The sequence below is a fragment of the Pseudovirgaria hyperparasitica genome (assembly GCF_010093815.1).
Source record: "Pseudovirgaria hyperparasitica strain CBS 121739 unplaced genomic scaffold EJ05scaffold_7, whole genome shotgun sequence".
NCBI classification, from domain to species: Eukaryota; Fungi; Ascomycota; class Dothideomycetes; order Acrospermales; family Acrospermaceae; genus Pseudovirgaria; species Pseudovirgaria hyperparasitica.
In genome coordinates this window covers 1,350,123-1,365,285 of record NW_022985555.1, presented here as the reverse complement: position 1 = coordinate 1,365,285, position 15,163 = coordinate 1,350,123, and the positions used below count along the sequence as shown (strand labels likewise).

At 48.3% G+C, this 15,163-nt stretch overlaps 2 protein-coding genes across 2 annotated transcripts; one reads left to right on the top strand and one right to left on the bottom strand.

Annotated features, from left to right (window-relative positions):
* Nucleotides 1-1,519: 1,519 nt before the first annotated feature.
* EJ05DRAFT_476070 (uncharacterized protein) lies at nucleotides 1,520-6,352 on the bottom strand. Its single transcript, XM_033743947.1, has 3 exons — nucleotides 3,423-6,352; nucleotides 2,428-3,375; nucleotides 1,520-2,374 (listed from the first exon to the last, which is right to left on the bottom strand). The coding sequence occupies exons 1-3, from the start codon at nucleotides 6,018-6,020 to the stop codon at nucleotides 1,844-1,846; spliced, it is 4,077 nt and encodes a 1,358-aa protein (XP_033601205.1). The 5' UTR covers nucleotides 6,021-6,352; the 3' UTR covers nucleotides 1,520-1,843.
* A 1,022-nt stretch (nucleotides 6,353-7,374) lies between these two features.
* Nucleotides 7,375-8,408, top strand: EJ05DRAFT_363350 (uncharacterized protein). The gene is made up of 2 exons (XM_033741089.1): nucleotides 7,375-8,130; nucleotides 8,184-8,408. Exon 1 carries the CDS (start codon nucleotides 7,588-7,590, stop codon nucleotides 7,954-7,956), a length of 369 nt encoding a protein of 122 aa, XP_033601204.1. The 5' UTR covers nucleotides 7,375-7,587; the 3' UTR covers nucleotides 7,957-8,130; nucleotides 8,184-8,408.
* The last annotated feature ends 6,755 nt before the right edge of the window (nucleotides 8,409-15,163 follow it).

Genomic DNA, 15,163 nt, shown 5'->3' with positions numbered 1-15,163 from the left:
ATAGCTGTTGTCAAGATAAACTTCCTTCTTGGTATCATTGAAGAAGAAGATGCCCTATAATGTCTTCATGTTTACTTGCGAGATACCTCATGGCTTCGCCTTTGTTGATGTACCAGACTGTGCGCCTTTTAGATTCTGAGAATTGCTCCTCTTTGAGATGAGAGGAACAGGTCTTGGGGTGGGTCGTCAATTGACAACCTATTGCAGGCTACAGTGGTGTAATTAGACCAATTACCTATGTTATAACGTGGTTGGACTCGCAATCGTCCATTCCCAATTTCACATACTTCATGTCTTTCCAACATTACCCTCAATCAGTATCTCTAGTGAGCTTAGCCCTGTAGCAAAGTTATGCTGTGCCTCAGCCTTGCATGCCTCTAACCCAACACTTCGGAGAGACCACGGGTGATTGCGGCACAGACATCACGAGAACAGATATATCATAGTGTGAACCTGGAAGGAGTAGCACCGATAACCCTTGTCCCATGCATAAATTAACATCAGAGATTCAGCATCGGGCTGCAGGGATCTGCAGATAGTCACCCTCTGGAGCTAGCGACAGCTGCTCCTATTAGCCAGGACAACGTTGCATACAAGCTAGCTCTATCCTTATGATTCAGCTCGGATATATGGTTCCCTGCGGTATCGAACGCACAGCGAATGTGACCTCTCATCTCATTGGTCGGTGTTTCAATATCCTTTGCAATTGGTTTAAACATCGTGTTATTCCCTCAAAAGTATGAGAAAATTGTTGACTCAGCTTGAAACCTTGTGATGAGCCAACCTCCATTTCTTCTAGTCTTACCTTCACTATATAAAGTTACCGTAGTATAGGTTATATGTCTTATCATAGCGCATTTATGCATTGTGCTAGGAAGGTCACATGCTCAGGCGAACTGTATTGTGTGTAATATGCCTAGCAATGTATCCCTGGCCGTAAATTGCCCAGCAGAAAATAAACTTCTCTCTATTCGTGATGTGCTGAGCAAAGGAACTTTTGCATGGTCATTCCAGACTGGAAACAAGGTGGATTATGCTTCTACTCACTGCATAAAGGACTAGAGAACATACGCCAATAGGAAGGCACACGAAATCGATTCACATGTTTCGACAGAGAGTCTAATACACGGCAAGGCTGAGGCATGAATATATCGAACAAACATGTAGACGCCGGGCACAGCATAAAGATCATATTGAACATGTAAAACAGTATACTTCTTAAGCCTTTTCCTCAATGACAACTAGCCTAATCCCGCATGAGATCTATATCTATACAAACTTCGCATGATACGTAAGTTCGACGTGTCGAACATGTAGTCATTCATGATTCTATCGACGGAGTCGCAGATTGGACTCATCCATGGACGCCTCTCCCGATGGCTAGCACAGGGGTATTGTAATAATTAGATGAATGGAAGGAGTATGAAAGTACACAGAGTATGATGGACTCAAGTGCTCAAGTCCGCATCTCAAGCACGTGCAAATGGCGGCTGTACGGCAAGATACAGGACCCGTTATTGGAGTGAAAGGAAATGGTATCATTAGGTCTCTGTCTAGCTCATTCACACTTTCTGCCTTCATCATACCTCACCCAGGTATACACTACACATCATCTTCATCATTATGAGATACACAACACGGTCCATAGCAAGAAACACCAATCGCAGATCCCGCAAGCCATGCCGTCGACAAAACAAAAGCCGATATATGATTTCTCCGTAACACCACGCGCTGCTCATCAAATGCATGGTCCCCAAAAGGACGTTGAGACAGGAAATCCCTCAACACAAATATATATGCACGTGGTTTTCCACTCTCGTTGCAGCACGCTCTGGTTCATGCCCTATGTCGTCCCCCGGATCCTGCCACTTCCCTGAACCAAACTTTGGCGCACAATCATCTCTGCCGCGGCGGCAGCAGCCAACCGTTCTTTTTGTCTGCTGCGATCCTTCAAGTAGCGCTCCGCTTCGGGACGCATTCGAAGAATGCGCAAGATCATGTCGTCATTCGGGTCAGCTTGAGCCTCTTTCCGCTTCTCCTCCTTGGCCTTCCTCATGGTCCCTAGATTCTTACTTAGCATGACCGTCTTGTGCTTCCGGGTGGGCATGCCCATCAGACCGACACCACCTCCAAAACTGTGGCCAAGGTGCGCAGGGGCGGAGAGCCGTGCAGCCCGTGCAGCCTCGGCTTGTTGACGAGCGGCGGTGGCAGATGCCATGCCCTCAGAAGTGCGAATAAGGTTTGCCGTGGATTCGAAGTAGAAGAAGTTGAGCGTTTGTAGCTCGTGGTATTTTGGCGATTTGAGAATATCAACAGGAACACCTTGAGATATGCCTGTCTCCTCATCAACTGCGTTGAAGAACTCGAAGATGAACTGTGAGGTATCAGTTTCTTGCTCTGTATGAGAGTTAGGCTTGCTGCACTTACCTGTAACCACTTGTAGACGATGTCAAGTTCTTGCTGCGAAAGAGGCCTTTGCACGGAGAGTTTATCGGATAGTGGAGGGACCAAGAGCGATTCGATAGTGGCCAGGACTTCCTTCCAGAGACGAGTCATCACCATTACCATGGCCGAGTCTGTAAGTGTATTTTTCATGATGCCGAAATTGTCGTCAAAGTAGTCGAAGAGGGGCTTGAGTGCGCTCTCAACCTCAGCATGGGTAGGACCGGTAGCAACTGACTGAGGACGGTTTCGTTGGAAGTAACTGGCCACACCGGACATTGTCAAACCTCGTGACAGAAGCGCTCGTAAGGCTCTTCTTGACAGACAGTAGCTCACATAAGGCGATAGCTTATCGGTGATCTTTCGCGTCATGTCACGTTCTGTACGCTTCAACGTACGGAACGCTTTGCCAAAATAGAATTGTATATCATCTCGTTCGCCTTCCATACTGACACGTAGAAGCAAGCGCCCCTGAGTGTCCAGATCGAGCCAATACTCCCGCGGCATGAAATCTCGGAAATGCGAAGGGTCGAGCTTTAGCGACGTCCGACCAACACAATCGTGGTCGCCCATCGTATCCCAATCCCAAATCGTTGCTATGAGGTTGAGAGGTCCAGTCGTCGTAATGTCAATTGTCTCGTCCCATCTAGGATTTAGATTGCCGTACATAATGCGAGTCTTCGCTAGGCGCTTCTGGTATTCGTCTCCTAGTACCACGTACGGGTCGCTGAGTCCGTTCATGTCGCAAGCCTTGAGATCTTCGGCTTCGATGATCTTGATAGTGAATACGTACTTATTCGACTGTGGCATTCTCTGCTGCACAGGTGGTGCGAATTTCTGTATGACACTGGCACATGCGTCGACATTGACTTCGTGTTCAAGCCTGTCTAGTTGAAGAGTCGCATATTCAATGTTGTTCAGCTTGACCAAAGACTGGAAGCACGTCAGTCATAGATTGCAGAAATGAGCAGCAAGCTTACCTCTGGAAAGAAATGGAAGGGCTCAATCTTCTCCTTTTGTGCCCAGGTGTCTTTGGCCAGTTGCAGCCACTTTTCTTGCCGCGTTTGTGTTGCTGCCGCTTCTTGTTCTGGTGTCAAACGGTCCATCTCTCTCCCAAACATCTGCTCCAGCATTTCGCAATACCTATGCACGCCATTACCTATTGATTTAGACACTGCTGTCATAAACTTTGCGTACTGCAGATCATCATCCCAATTGAGATTGATAATCTGTTGGATACTTGCATTGAAAGATCTGTAGATATCGACGGCTGATACGCTGTGTCGCTCGTCGGCTGGCGTGTTGTCGGGGTCATTTGACTGTATCTGGAAGTTGTCGTTTTTGACAGCATTCTCCACCCAGCCTACAAGCTGGCCATCCGTATTGTCAATCCACCGCCAGACAAAATCTTGCAGTATACCTTCAATGTGAAAATCAAATTGCCGACCTGGCAGAACTTCCGCATGAACTCTGCGCACCTCAACCAACTCTTTGTATAGATCAAAGCCATCTTGTATATGAACCTCCTTGCCGTTCTGCTGTGCTACTTCCATTATGCGAGCAACAAGGTCTCGCGCGTCGCCTGCAAATGACGGTAGCATTTCTTCTACTAGGATTTGAGCTGGATCTACGCCCATAATCACTCTCCGTCTTCTCCAACGCTTCAGAATTTTCTGTAGCAGTTTGACAACAGCTTTGCCGAGCTCGATGACATGATAGAACTCCCACTCATCTTTGCTGTTAGGGATCGCTTTCGATAAAAGCTCGCTATACGTCTCAGCAGCTCGACCACGTATAGCCTCGTGCAGCTGCCTAGAGAACCCTTCCATATCATCTTTTGCCTTGTGGAATAGGGAATCTTCGTAAATGTGATTGTCTATCACATAAAGAATCTGTCCCAGTTCAACAGAGGCAGTTTTGTCGAAGGACTTCAACATTTCTTCGAAAAGGTCCCTCAATAGATTATCGTAGATGCTTGAGAGAATCCGTCGCATGAGTGCGAAATCCGTCACAGTCCATCTGTTCCGATCGAAAAAAGCGGACGATACGATCTGACTTGACCGATTGTTTTTCTTATTCTCGACAGGGGGCTCCTTCACATAATTGAAGGCCACGTCTAAGGTGTCAGCCCTGCATTCGTGACTGATGTATTTGTCTTTCACAACGTCGAGGAATAGCACTATTCTGGAGAAATGTGGTATTCTCCACCGGACGGCGATCTCATTCAACAGCTCCGCGGACTCCTTAGAAAGCAGTTTCATCGTTTCACCATCGGCTTCAGAGTCCGCATTCAAAAGATCATATGTCAGTGCCTCCCTGACACAGACTCGGTAATATGCTCGTGGGTCGGGGGGGATGAATGTATATGCACCTTCGTCATTGCCATCTCCATTCTCTTGTAGATTGAGAGCGCTCATATCGACAGGCTGGTCGAACACATAGGAAGCATCTGTGTTATCAGACATCTTCCGGGAAGCGTCTGACCAGTTGGGATCGCCGGATACTCCTGACGGTTTAATTTGAGACACAGTTCCGCCTGGCGTGCTCTTCGCTAAGGTAGGATCAGATTGCATGAGTGCGAGCATCATCTGTGAGATATCCGGTATTTCAGCTTTCTTCCATACTTGGTAGGCGTCTTCCAGATCAAAATCGTCAGAGTTCAGCGTCTTCTTGCTGTGAAGGCTCAAATTCGTCTGGTACAATTTCAAGTCCTGTAAGGCCGCCTTTTCTGTCCATAGCGTTTTGTGATTGTCGATATCAGCCTGTACTTGCGAGGGCGGAATATCGAATACATTCGCAACTCTTCGCACCATATCCATGTCCTTGATCTGGTACGACCGTGGCACCTCGACCTCGATTGTGGATGGTCCTGTTCCTTGCGAGGACAGATCTTGATCGTGCATAAGAAGTTTCTTCTCCATATTCGCGAGTCTGCTCGTTAGTTCTGGTCGCTCTCTTGTCCAATCATTATGCTTTAACGTCGAGCTGACAAGCCTTATGAATAGCGCAACATGACGGTCCACCATAAGCTTCCACTGATCGTCTCCGGGCTCTTTCCCTTTTTGTAGCTCTTTCGTGGCGCTCGAGAAGAAAATTAGCAGCAGATCTTCAACACGTCGATCTTTATCCATAGACTTTCGGAACTGTGGCTTTTTGAACTCGTTCAAAAACACCGCAAATGTTCTCTTCACCGAGGCATCTGCATATTCCGGCATCTTCTCTTTTCCGATCAGAACACCTTCTATCCGCTTGTCCAACTCGCCCATAAACTTGTGCGGGAATTTCGTGCTTTTGCTGTCCTTTATCAGGGATATATCCTTGACCAGATCCGTGACTGAAGTCGATGAACGCTGAGCGGCCTTCGGTTGCGCGACATGTTGGATCCGTTTCTGACGCGGCTTAAGGAGATAAGTCAGGTATGCAACGCGCAGAGCGTAGAGGTACGCATCGTTCTTTTCGACGACACGTTTGCGGCTGGTGTAGGAGCTGGTGCGGTGAGGCTGGGGTGGAGCATCATCGTTGCGAACGCTCTCGACTTGACGGATCGTAGGGCGGCCACTTCTCGAGCCGCTCGACATAGCCTAGAATGCGTGTGCGAAACCTGTGGGCGGCGAGTATAGAAAAATCTTTGCGCGCAGCATTCGACGACACGATCTCCCAATGTTGATGAGAATGCAGTGTTATGTGCTGTGTCCGGAAAGTAGATGTGGGGCAAGGGGCGCTTGCAGGTTTACGGTTTACGAGCGCGGACCTTATTAGGGCGTCAGAGAGCTGGAAATAGGATGTTTTGAGTGAGTGGAGGGTGGTCACTTCAGCAGATTGGTGTCAGTGACGAGGACACGGACAATGTGCTGCAAGACATGAAGCTATTCACACGACAACAACAATAACAACAGCGATAAAACACTAATGTCCAGGTCATCAGTGTCAGTGCGAGCAGGCTCGGAGGTGGGACTTGGCATCATCGTCACTGCCCCGGCCGTCCACTTCTATTTTGGGCTTAAGTGGGAACGCTCAAGTTGCGGGAGGCGCTCATCGACGTTCGGGCCAAAACTCATGGGGACAAAAACTTCGTCATTCTCCGCTCTTCGGAGACGCGTCCGGAGACAACTCATGCATCTTCACAATTTGACCCTGGTCAGTAGACAATGGATGAAATACTTCAGATGCGGTACACAGGCTCGATCAGAAGCTTTTGTGACGTCTGGCTCACCGCCCGTGGTTGACAGGCGGTACCTCGCTCTCGGCTGAATCACATGCCGGCAGCGACATGCCCATGTCCAGGATCACGTTTGGCGGGTCTGTTTTACTTAACACGCGCCCTGTACCAACGACTGAAAGAGCATTCATACATTTACAGTTTGTTACGTGTTTCCCCTCGTCCATGCCTCCCCTTCGTACCATGGTTGAGACAGCTAGCTAGGCACTGCTTATAGCTCCGGCCAGCCCCGCTTCGCAAACTCGGTCAGCAAGATCGCTCTTTGCAACTTCATCTCGTCGAGTTCTATCCAGGCCATCTACCGTTTCCTGGTTGTATGGGCTAGCCTCACAGGGTGTGCTGGTGTCTGTTTACCGTCCATCGCTATCATCGCTGAACAACGAACGAACCCATTGCATATCTTGTACACAACAGCTTCAGCGCGTTCATCAAGACCCTCGTCCGTCGCAATCCCAAGTTCATGAAGAAGATCCATCAATCCAGATTGAGTTAACGACATACACCCCAAAACGGCATCGAGTTGATCGGGCCGAATCACTCTGACGCACGTAGTTACCTAATCGGGAAATATCACAACATCTGGACTCACCACCTACTCGTCACTTTACAAAGCTTTCGTTACGCCTCCTGTCCTTACCGACCATCAATATCCTCAAGCTCACCTAAGCCAACTTCAATAATTCACCCACCATCGACCTGAAACAAGCACACGGCAGCGCTTGACCGAGGCACAGTCTACCTTTTAACGGGAGCCCAACCGAAAACACCCCGACGGTATACACACGCCCGACACTCCCAATCCGCGATTCCCATTTCTCAATTCAATCATCGCAAACCCGCAAATTTCAAACCTAACACAGGCATCAAGGAATCAATGATTATCATCCCATCTAATAAACCAATAAACCTCCACCAACATCGCAAAAATGCCCCAACCCCAACCCCCACGCCCACGCCTGACAACGCTCCAGAAAAAGGCCAACCACATTGCCTCAGAGCAAAAGCGCCGCGAAGCAATCCGCAAGGAATACGACAAACTTGCCGCCCTGGTCCCGGGTACCGAGGGCATGGGCCGCAGCGAGGCCCTAGTGCTCGAGCGTACTATCAAGTATATGCGCGACCAGATCAATTATCGCTATCAGATGCTAGCTAATGCGAAGCGCATGGGAGTTGATGTGAGTAAGTGGGAGTTAGACGAGAAGGTGAAGGAGGGAATGCGGAGGTGTGAGGAGCAGGATGTGTTGAGGGCCGAGATGGAGGCGGAGGATCAGGCTGCTGAAGGGAAAGTTGAGTAAAAGCTATTAACTCGGATATAATGGAATGTGATGTGGTGTAATGTGATGCAACGAGGAAGTAAAATGCAGCTGCTGGTTAGCTGGCTGTTCTTGTTCTCGGTATGGCCTCTTTGAACTCATGATGTGGGAGGTTTTTTGCTGTTCGAGATTTACAGTAGGAGTTCAGAGGTTACGGTACGTCTACTTATTGCATCATTCTCTAACGTTTTTTTACTGACTCTGCGCAGTCATGTATCCTGCAGTCTTAATCACCTTCACAGAGCTAACAGCTCGTTTAGCCTACGTTGGCACTAGACTTTCCCAACCGCTGTCACTGTATATTATATCATACTGAATCGAGCTTTCAAAATTACATACTCTTCAGATCTTCGCGTTGCAGGTCGATCGCTTTAGTGCCCTGCAGATACTTTCTTGGTTAAGTGACGTTGCGTCAACGAGCCGCGGCACAACTCACATGTTCGCGCAGTTAGGCACACTAACAACCATTAAACGTTAACAACGGCCGCGACCCCACGAACTCCGGTGCGAACTCGCATGTAAGATTGCTAAATACAGAGATGATATACACCATGTCGAAAGACTTGCCGAGCGTAGACGACGTACATTTACCCGAAGAAGTAAATGGTATGCGTTAGGGTCAGGTACATACGGAAAGCGTAGTGTGCGGTATTTTGACGGATTAGGTTGGAGATGACAGCATAGATCTTATAATGTCCCTGTGGAGGGATAATGTTTGATTGACGATTGGGCTGAAGATGAATCAACGGTATCCGAATTGACGTGTCGAACGGTATGGATCTGCTAAATAGTCAGCTGGTACAAACACGATCATATGTATCAATCAGCCTCACATGAAGCTTTACACCTTCTCGGGATCATTGATGCCTCCATTCGTGATGATATACGTAGCCTCCCGTTCTGGGCAGTCTGTGACGGATGATCGGTCAGCCCATGACCTGAGGTTTATTTCAAATCAAGACGTACCAGGAGAGTCTTGTATTTTCGCTACGCGTTCCTCACCACGACCTTTGCGCAATAGGATGCGAGTCGTCGAGGCGTGAGCTAGTATATGTCCGCCCACTGGCTTACGACCATCAGCACCAGCGAAGAGGGCCGAAGCACCAGGATCGGATTGGACTTGATTTGTCTGATAAGGACCTTTAGCCATATGTTGGATAATCAATGTTAGCCGGCGGTGCTTACCATGAGAACGCAAACGTTGAACTCTTCAGCCATATGTGTCAACTTGCTTAGAAATTGATTTAGCTTCTGCTGACGCTCATTCAATTCACCTCTCCCATGGTAATCAACACGGAAAAGAGCCATGATGCTGTCGATAATGAGAAGTCGGTATTCGTTCGTTGCGAAACTTGACGAAAGTATGTTGAGCAATTCGTGTTGATGCTAGACACGTCAACTTAGTTTAGGCCCAACAGTGTTGGACTTGCCTCGCTGTTTTGAGCTCTTGCATATGTTATGTTCTCCTGTGCCTGCTCGGGGTCCACTGAGTAAGTCAGTCATTGGAAGGTATCCAATAAGGGTGATAAAGCTTGCCTCCGAACCTTTCCGCAATCTGAGCAATACTGTTGTACGATTGTCAGGACGATGTCGTTCATGGTCGTATGGCCATACAAACCGCTCTGGACGGAAGGTGCCTTCGGTATCTATCACAACGCTCCTTTAGTGCTATTCTACATGAAGCAAGGTGTATATAAGCTTACCAATATATGCGACTTTGCCTTCAGCTCCACCTAGTTCCTTTGGCAACTGCAGATGGTCAGAGCATATCTTGCACGGAGGCAAACATACGCACTTGAGCGATGACAGACATAGTGTGCGATAGCTGAGTCTTTCCACAACCTTGACTACATCAGTAAGACACTTGTCCAGATCGTGCATACGTACGGAACTCTCCAAAGACTTCGCTAATGCTCATGCTCTGGAAGCCGCTGCCTCGTGTCAGTGACGACACGTTCAAGATGAAAGCTTGACTGGACCCATTCAGTATAGCATCCCACTGTTTACTACCGGTAGAAATCTTGACAACCCGACGGCGTTGTTGCCCGAGCTCCTGTGCAGTCATGAAGCCGGACGTCGATGGCTGATATACGTCAGTCACTGTGTCGTCAGGACCCACTGGCGACCTCCAGAAGCAGATATTGACTACCTGGCATTTCTGGATAGCTTCTTTGACCTTCTCAACTTTGATCTCGCTAAAACCTTTGATCCTGAGCAGGGTTCTACGTGTCGCTGCATGAACAGACTAAGTGGAACGTCAGTTCAGATCACCTGTGTAAGGACAAGTTTACGTACGGCGATGGTATAGTATCCATTGCTCTTAAGCTTGGAGATATCTACTGCTCCGATGCCTAGAAATAATGCCTAGTTAGGAACAGTGTGTGAAAACACGTCACTGAAAATAAGATTCAAGTGAGATGAGCAAAGTGGGATTGAGCTAGCTACTTGAACTGCACAAGCTCCTATTAAGCAGACTTACCGTGAGCTTGGATAGCATCAATGTCCACAATGAAACCTTCCTAAAATACTTATCAATGATCTTTCAGTCTATGAGACTACCTGTCAGTGAAGGATCCGTGGGTGACGCTCACATCGTCGAAGTCGTCTGAGGCAGTTGAGCCAGGCATGATGGCATAGGACTATGTAATTGCTGAGAAAGAGAGGGCACGCAAGGGCACGGTACATGGAAAGAACGGCGAGTCAAGAGTGCAATAGCGTTTGAGTCAGCATTGAGTACGATCAGATGAGACGGGAGAGTTGGAGAAGCAGTTCATGAATTGCGATTTCCAACGGGCTGACACTTCCTGCCAAAATTGAGGTGACCGGACGAGCGTCGGATCGCTCCTTCCATTTACCTACGACATCTGTGAAGCTTTTGCTAGACTTGACTAAAATAGAGAGACATCGTTGCTAGAGGCGAACGCATAAGTCTCGTCCTCAGTGTTGATACTCGACTACATGCACATCCAAGTTAACCACACACGCGAACTACACAAGGATGTTGATCTTGTTAAATCAAAACAGACTTCTTTTTGAACTACCAGTGATCACGATGATCAAACCACTTGTTCCAGTAATGTTATCGGCTATTGCCAAAGAGTCTGCCCATTTATTCTGCCTCACTGCATCCGACACTCGCTTCCGCCCATCTAGTCCCGCCTTCCACAATGCTTCTACTTTCATCATGCCCTTGCATACGCTCGCCAAGGTTCCGCCTCTCCGTCTTGTTCATCGACCGCCGTGCTTCCGTTCTGGTTCTCATATCCAACAAGTGGACATGAAAGCTCATAGTCGCGCCGATTGACTCGGCCGCTTCGCTTCCGAGAGTGAGGTGTAAAAAGATGTTGATATAAAATCATGGGTATCGGGATCACATAAAGAAATTATTCCGGGTTTCGTCCTTCGTATGCCGGGTGCCATGAGATAGGAATGAAAAGGCAGGCATGTGAAATAGAATATGTTCGTAACTTAAAGAGTGTAAGAATGATCAATATCAATGCATACAATTCCAATCAGTGTACAAAGACTTTTAAATTCCTTGGGCATGGCGTCTAGGCGATGGCCGGAGCAGGCTGTTGTACTGCAGCTTGAGGAATGACGGGTGGTAGACCGTCTCCGTTCACGTCGACTTCGGCTTGAGGACACTCCCGTGCAATATGGCCGGGGCCTCCACAGCGGTAACACGTCTTTCCTGCGGTGCTCAATGGTCCTCCATTAGGGGCAGTGCATTCGCGACTAATATGGCCAAGCTTGCCACAGCCATAACACTTGACGGCTTGAGCCTGGCAATCTCGGGCGTAGTGATTTGGTCCACCACACTTGTAGCAGGTAGCAGTGCGGGCTCCACCGCCATAACCCCCACGGAAACCTCCAAAACCTCCAGCGCCGCGCCCAGCCGGAACACCACCAGCATTAGGGCAGGAGCGAGCAAGGTGACCGGGCTGACCGCAGGCATAACAGCGTCCGGAAGTGCCGGCACCGCTTAAGCGGAGGGTAGGGCAGTCGGCTTGAACGTGGCCAAGACCCTGGCAGTGATAACACTGCTTCGCTGCAGCTTCGTCAGCCATTTCTCTCTGTCCAGTGAACGTAAAAAGCCTTACTCTCAGTCGTGCGTGGGTGAGGGCAGCTGCTGCTTTCGTGGCCAGGCTGTTTGCAATTGTAACAGAGGCGCTCAGACGAGGAGCATACCTCGGCGTAGTGGCCGACATTGCCACACTTGTAGCAAGCCCTTCTAGAAAGTGAAGACATTCTGTTTACTTCTTCGTGCAGCTGAGCGACGCCAGTGATGTTAGTATGAGTACTGTAGTATCGATTGCCGGATAGATGGTCGTGATATGACGGATTTGTGGCAGAGCGAGGGAGATTGAGGGTAGGTGTAGAGATGGTACAGTAACCAGGCGGTCAGACTGTTGTCGCAAGCTATTGGTGTTCACGAAAGTGAGACATGAGGATCGATCGTACCTATTGAACAAGCTCTTTTCACCTGTAATATAACAGTGTTAGCGATCCAGTCCGAAGTGAAAGGCGTGCGACCCCTCCACGGCGCACGTAGAATTAAGCGTGAGCAATGGTCGACATATCCGCGCAAAGTGAATTGGGCCGAGGACTTACTGAGAATCTCCTTCCCGACACGGCGCAACCTTCCCAACACGAAAACGTTCTTCAACCAACAGGACCAGGAACGGGGTATATGATTCGGAGATGGATGAGAGAAGAAAGAGTAAGAGAAGTGGGAAATGAGGGACGAGCGATGAGCGAAATGAAGGCGATTCTGGGGTGGCCACTGCCTGCCTCTGCTTGCCCGGCCACACGGGAGTGACTTTGGGGCAACCAAGGGTCAGCTTGCGTGACCCTCGGCATAGTTGCAGCGTCGCGATAGGCGCAAAATGCTGAGGAGGCGGCGGCGGGCTTGGAACAGCGCGGTCTGAAACCACTACCACGTTGTTTTGTCAGGTCGCGAATTCACCCTAGAATTCTCTGCGATCGGTTATATGACCAATCATAGTGCCATCCCTGGGCGGAGTGGCAGGGGATACCATATTTGTCGAATCAGCCGGTTTCCGATGCCATGTTGCCTTTGAGCCGAACGCTAGGGATGTTCTGCATGGAGCGAGTCGTCACGTGCACGTAGTCGCAAGGTAAGGCACGTGCTCGGCGAGGAATCCGCTAATAGTCTTTTGTTCTTGAGCATAATTATTTCATGGGCTTGCGCGCTCCTTTATGTTTACCACTTTACCATCATGGTGCTCATCGCTAGAAGTCCGATCCTAATTACATCCCTCGCCTCGTCCTTTGTCTCACTCGTGCACGTCATAATGCAGTTGTCAACGACTGTGGCTATCAGTTTTTGTCCTGTGGGCCAGTCTATTCGGCCTTCCTCTTCTGCTGTAGCTGGTGCTAGTTAGCGCTACTGCTACGCGGCCTCTCGACAGACTGAAAGTGGCGTTTTAAAAAACGCCTGTAAGGTATGCTAGATATCATTCTAACCCACTAGACTTCGGGAGATCGGTATCTCTCGGTCTACTTCGCGCCGCAAAGAGTTAGAGAACATCCAGCTGGCTAGGAAGCTGTCGAACCTGATTGATGAACGGGTTTCGACATGAGAAGAAAGCGAAGCAAGAAAGTCAGGTAGGACCACTACAATCGCATCGACTGAAGTTCTCTTGTTCGATGGTTTCAGCTGTGCAACACTATCCAACTCACCTACTACATCCGATTCACATCAAACCAGTCGTCATTCGTAAACACAGACCTCCACCCCATCCATCCAACAGTTCATCACGGATCGATCTCACATCCATCGAACCACACGTTTTTACACGAAGCATTTGATATCGTACATCGCCAATCACAAAGAAATGGCTCCATTCGCCGCGACGTACTATTAGGGTTTATGCTTCATACTTCGTTGCTGGCAATTTCGTCACAAGCTCTCCCTCTTTTAGAGGGAAAAAGACAGAGGGTACAGAAGTGCTCATGTAAATGCAATAGCAGGTCTGTACTTTCAAAGTCGGCGATTGATATCCCTGATTAGCCGTCAAGCACCCTTAAGCAGATGTTCTGAATAGACTCAAATGAGTATACCGCCTGAGAGAATAACAGGAAGTTTGCCATGTTATACGACAGTGGATCATCAATATGTGCGCTACTTTGCGTCTTTATCATATCTAGCACACAGCGATGGAGTCAAATAATATGAAGTACTCAGTGCCTACCAAAATCCACAGCACAGTTGGCTGTCATCAACTATAATTAAATTTTCTTTTACTTAACATGCATTACGTGTGTCACCTATATGAAGATATATATATATATCAGGTTCTTTCCCATACATGACATCATCGGACATTGCAATTCAAATTCGTCCATAGCCCGCTTTCGTTTAATGTAGCAAACGAAACAAGGCACAGAACACGTCATGTATGGTGAGTCGTGAAGTCGTATAAGGTCTTGGTTAAAACACCATAAGAACTGCCCAGCCACCAGCTTGCCGTATTGGCTATCCTAAATCCTGTAATAGATCTCATGAAAAGCCCTAATGCTCCATCTAAACTCAACTCATCATCAACCAAGCGGGGCTTGTGCCAGATACTATATCAGCATAGCACCAGGCACATCATACCTGTACCCCAAGATTTAGCAGAGGGAATACGACATGTATCCTCCAAGACCGACATCCCGTACACTGCCTCCAACGACAAATTCAACCACCACAAGAACTACCCTCAAAGCCTATAGCAACATACAGCTCCCAACCTTCTCCATATCCAATACACCCTATAAACCTACCCCTCAAAATTAAGCTATAACCAATCACCAGGATAACCTGATTTCCAGCCTCTCCCTCTCCTAGCCAGAATCTACTCCCACAAACACTAGCAAGAACCTACATACCCAGGCAGCCACTATACCAATCAAACGCAACTCCATACTCAAAAGGCTAGATGTAATCCCCAATACCGCCAGTGGTAAAGGGGGTAAGTCTTGTAATACACAACATAGTTTCATCAGCGCTTCTCCTTAGCTCTAATGTGGACTTCCACATTACATTGAAAGGAATGCATATATAAATATTACTTGCAGCATGATCCATAGTTCATATCCTGTGGCTCGGGCCTTGTAGCTCATATCCTGTGGCTCGGGCCTTGTAGCTCATATCCTGTAGCTCATATCCTGTAGCTCATATCCT

Bases quoted from the DNA above. Each gene is read 5' to 3' on its own strand.
- EJ05DRAFT_363350 (XM_033741089.1), top strand. From the start codon at position 7,588: ATGCCCCAACCCCAACCCCCACGCCCACGCCTGACAACGCTCCAGAAA.
- EJ05DRAFT_476070 (XM_033743947.1), bottom strand. From the start codon at position 6,020: ATGTCGAGCGGCTCGAGAAGTGGCCGCCCTACGATCCGTCAAGTCGAG. The intron at 3,376-3,422 runs GTAAGCTTGCTG...ACGTGCTTCCAG, and splicing joins CCTTCCATTTCTTTCCAGAG to TCTTTGGTCAAGCTGAACAA. The intron at 2,375-2,427 runs GTAAGTGCAGCA...GATACCTCACAG, and splicing joins TCGTCTACAAGTGGTTACAG to TTCATCTTCGAGTTCTTCAA.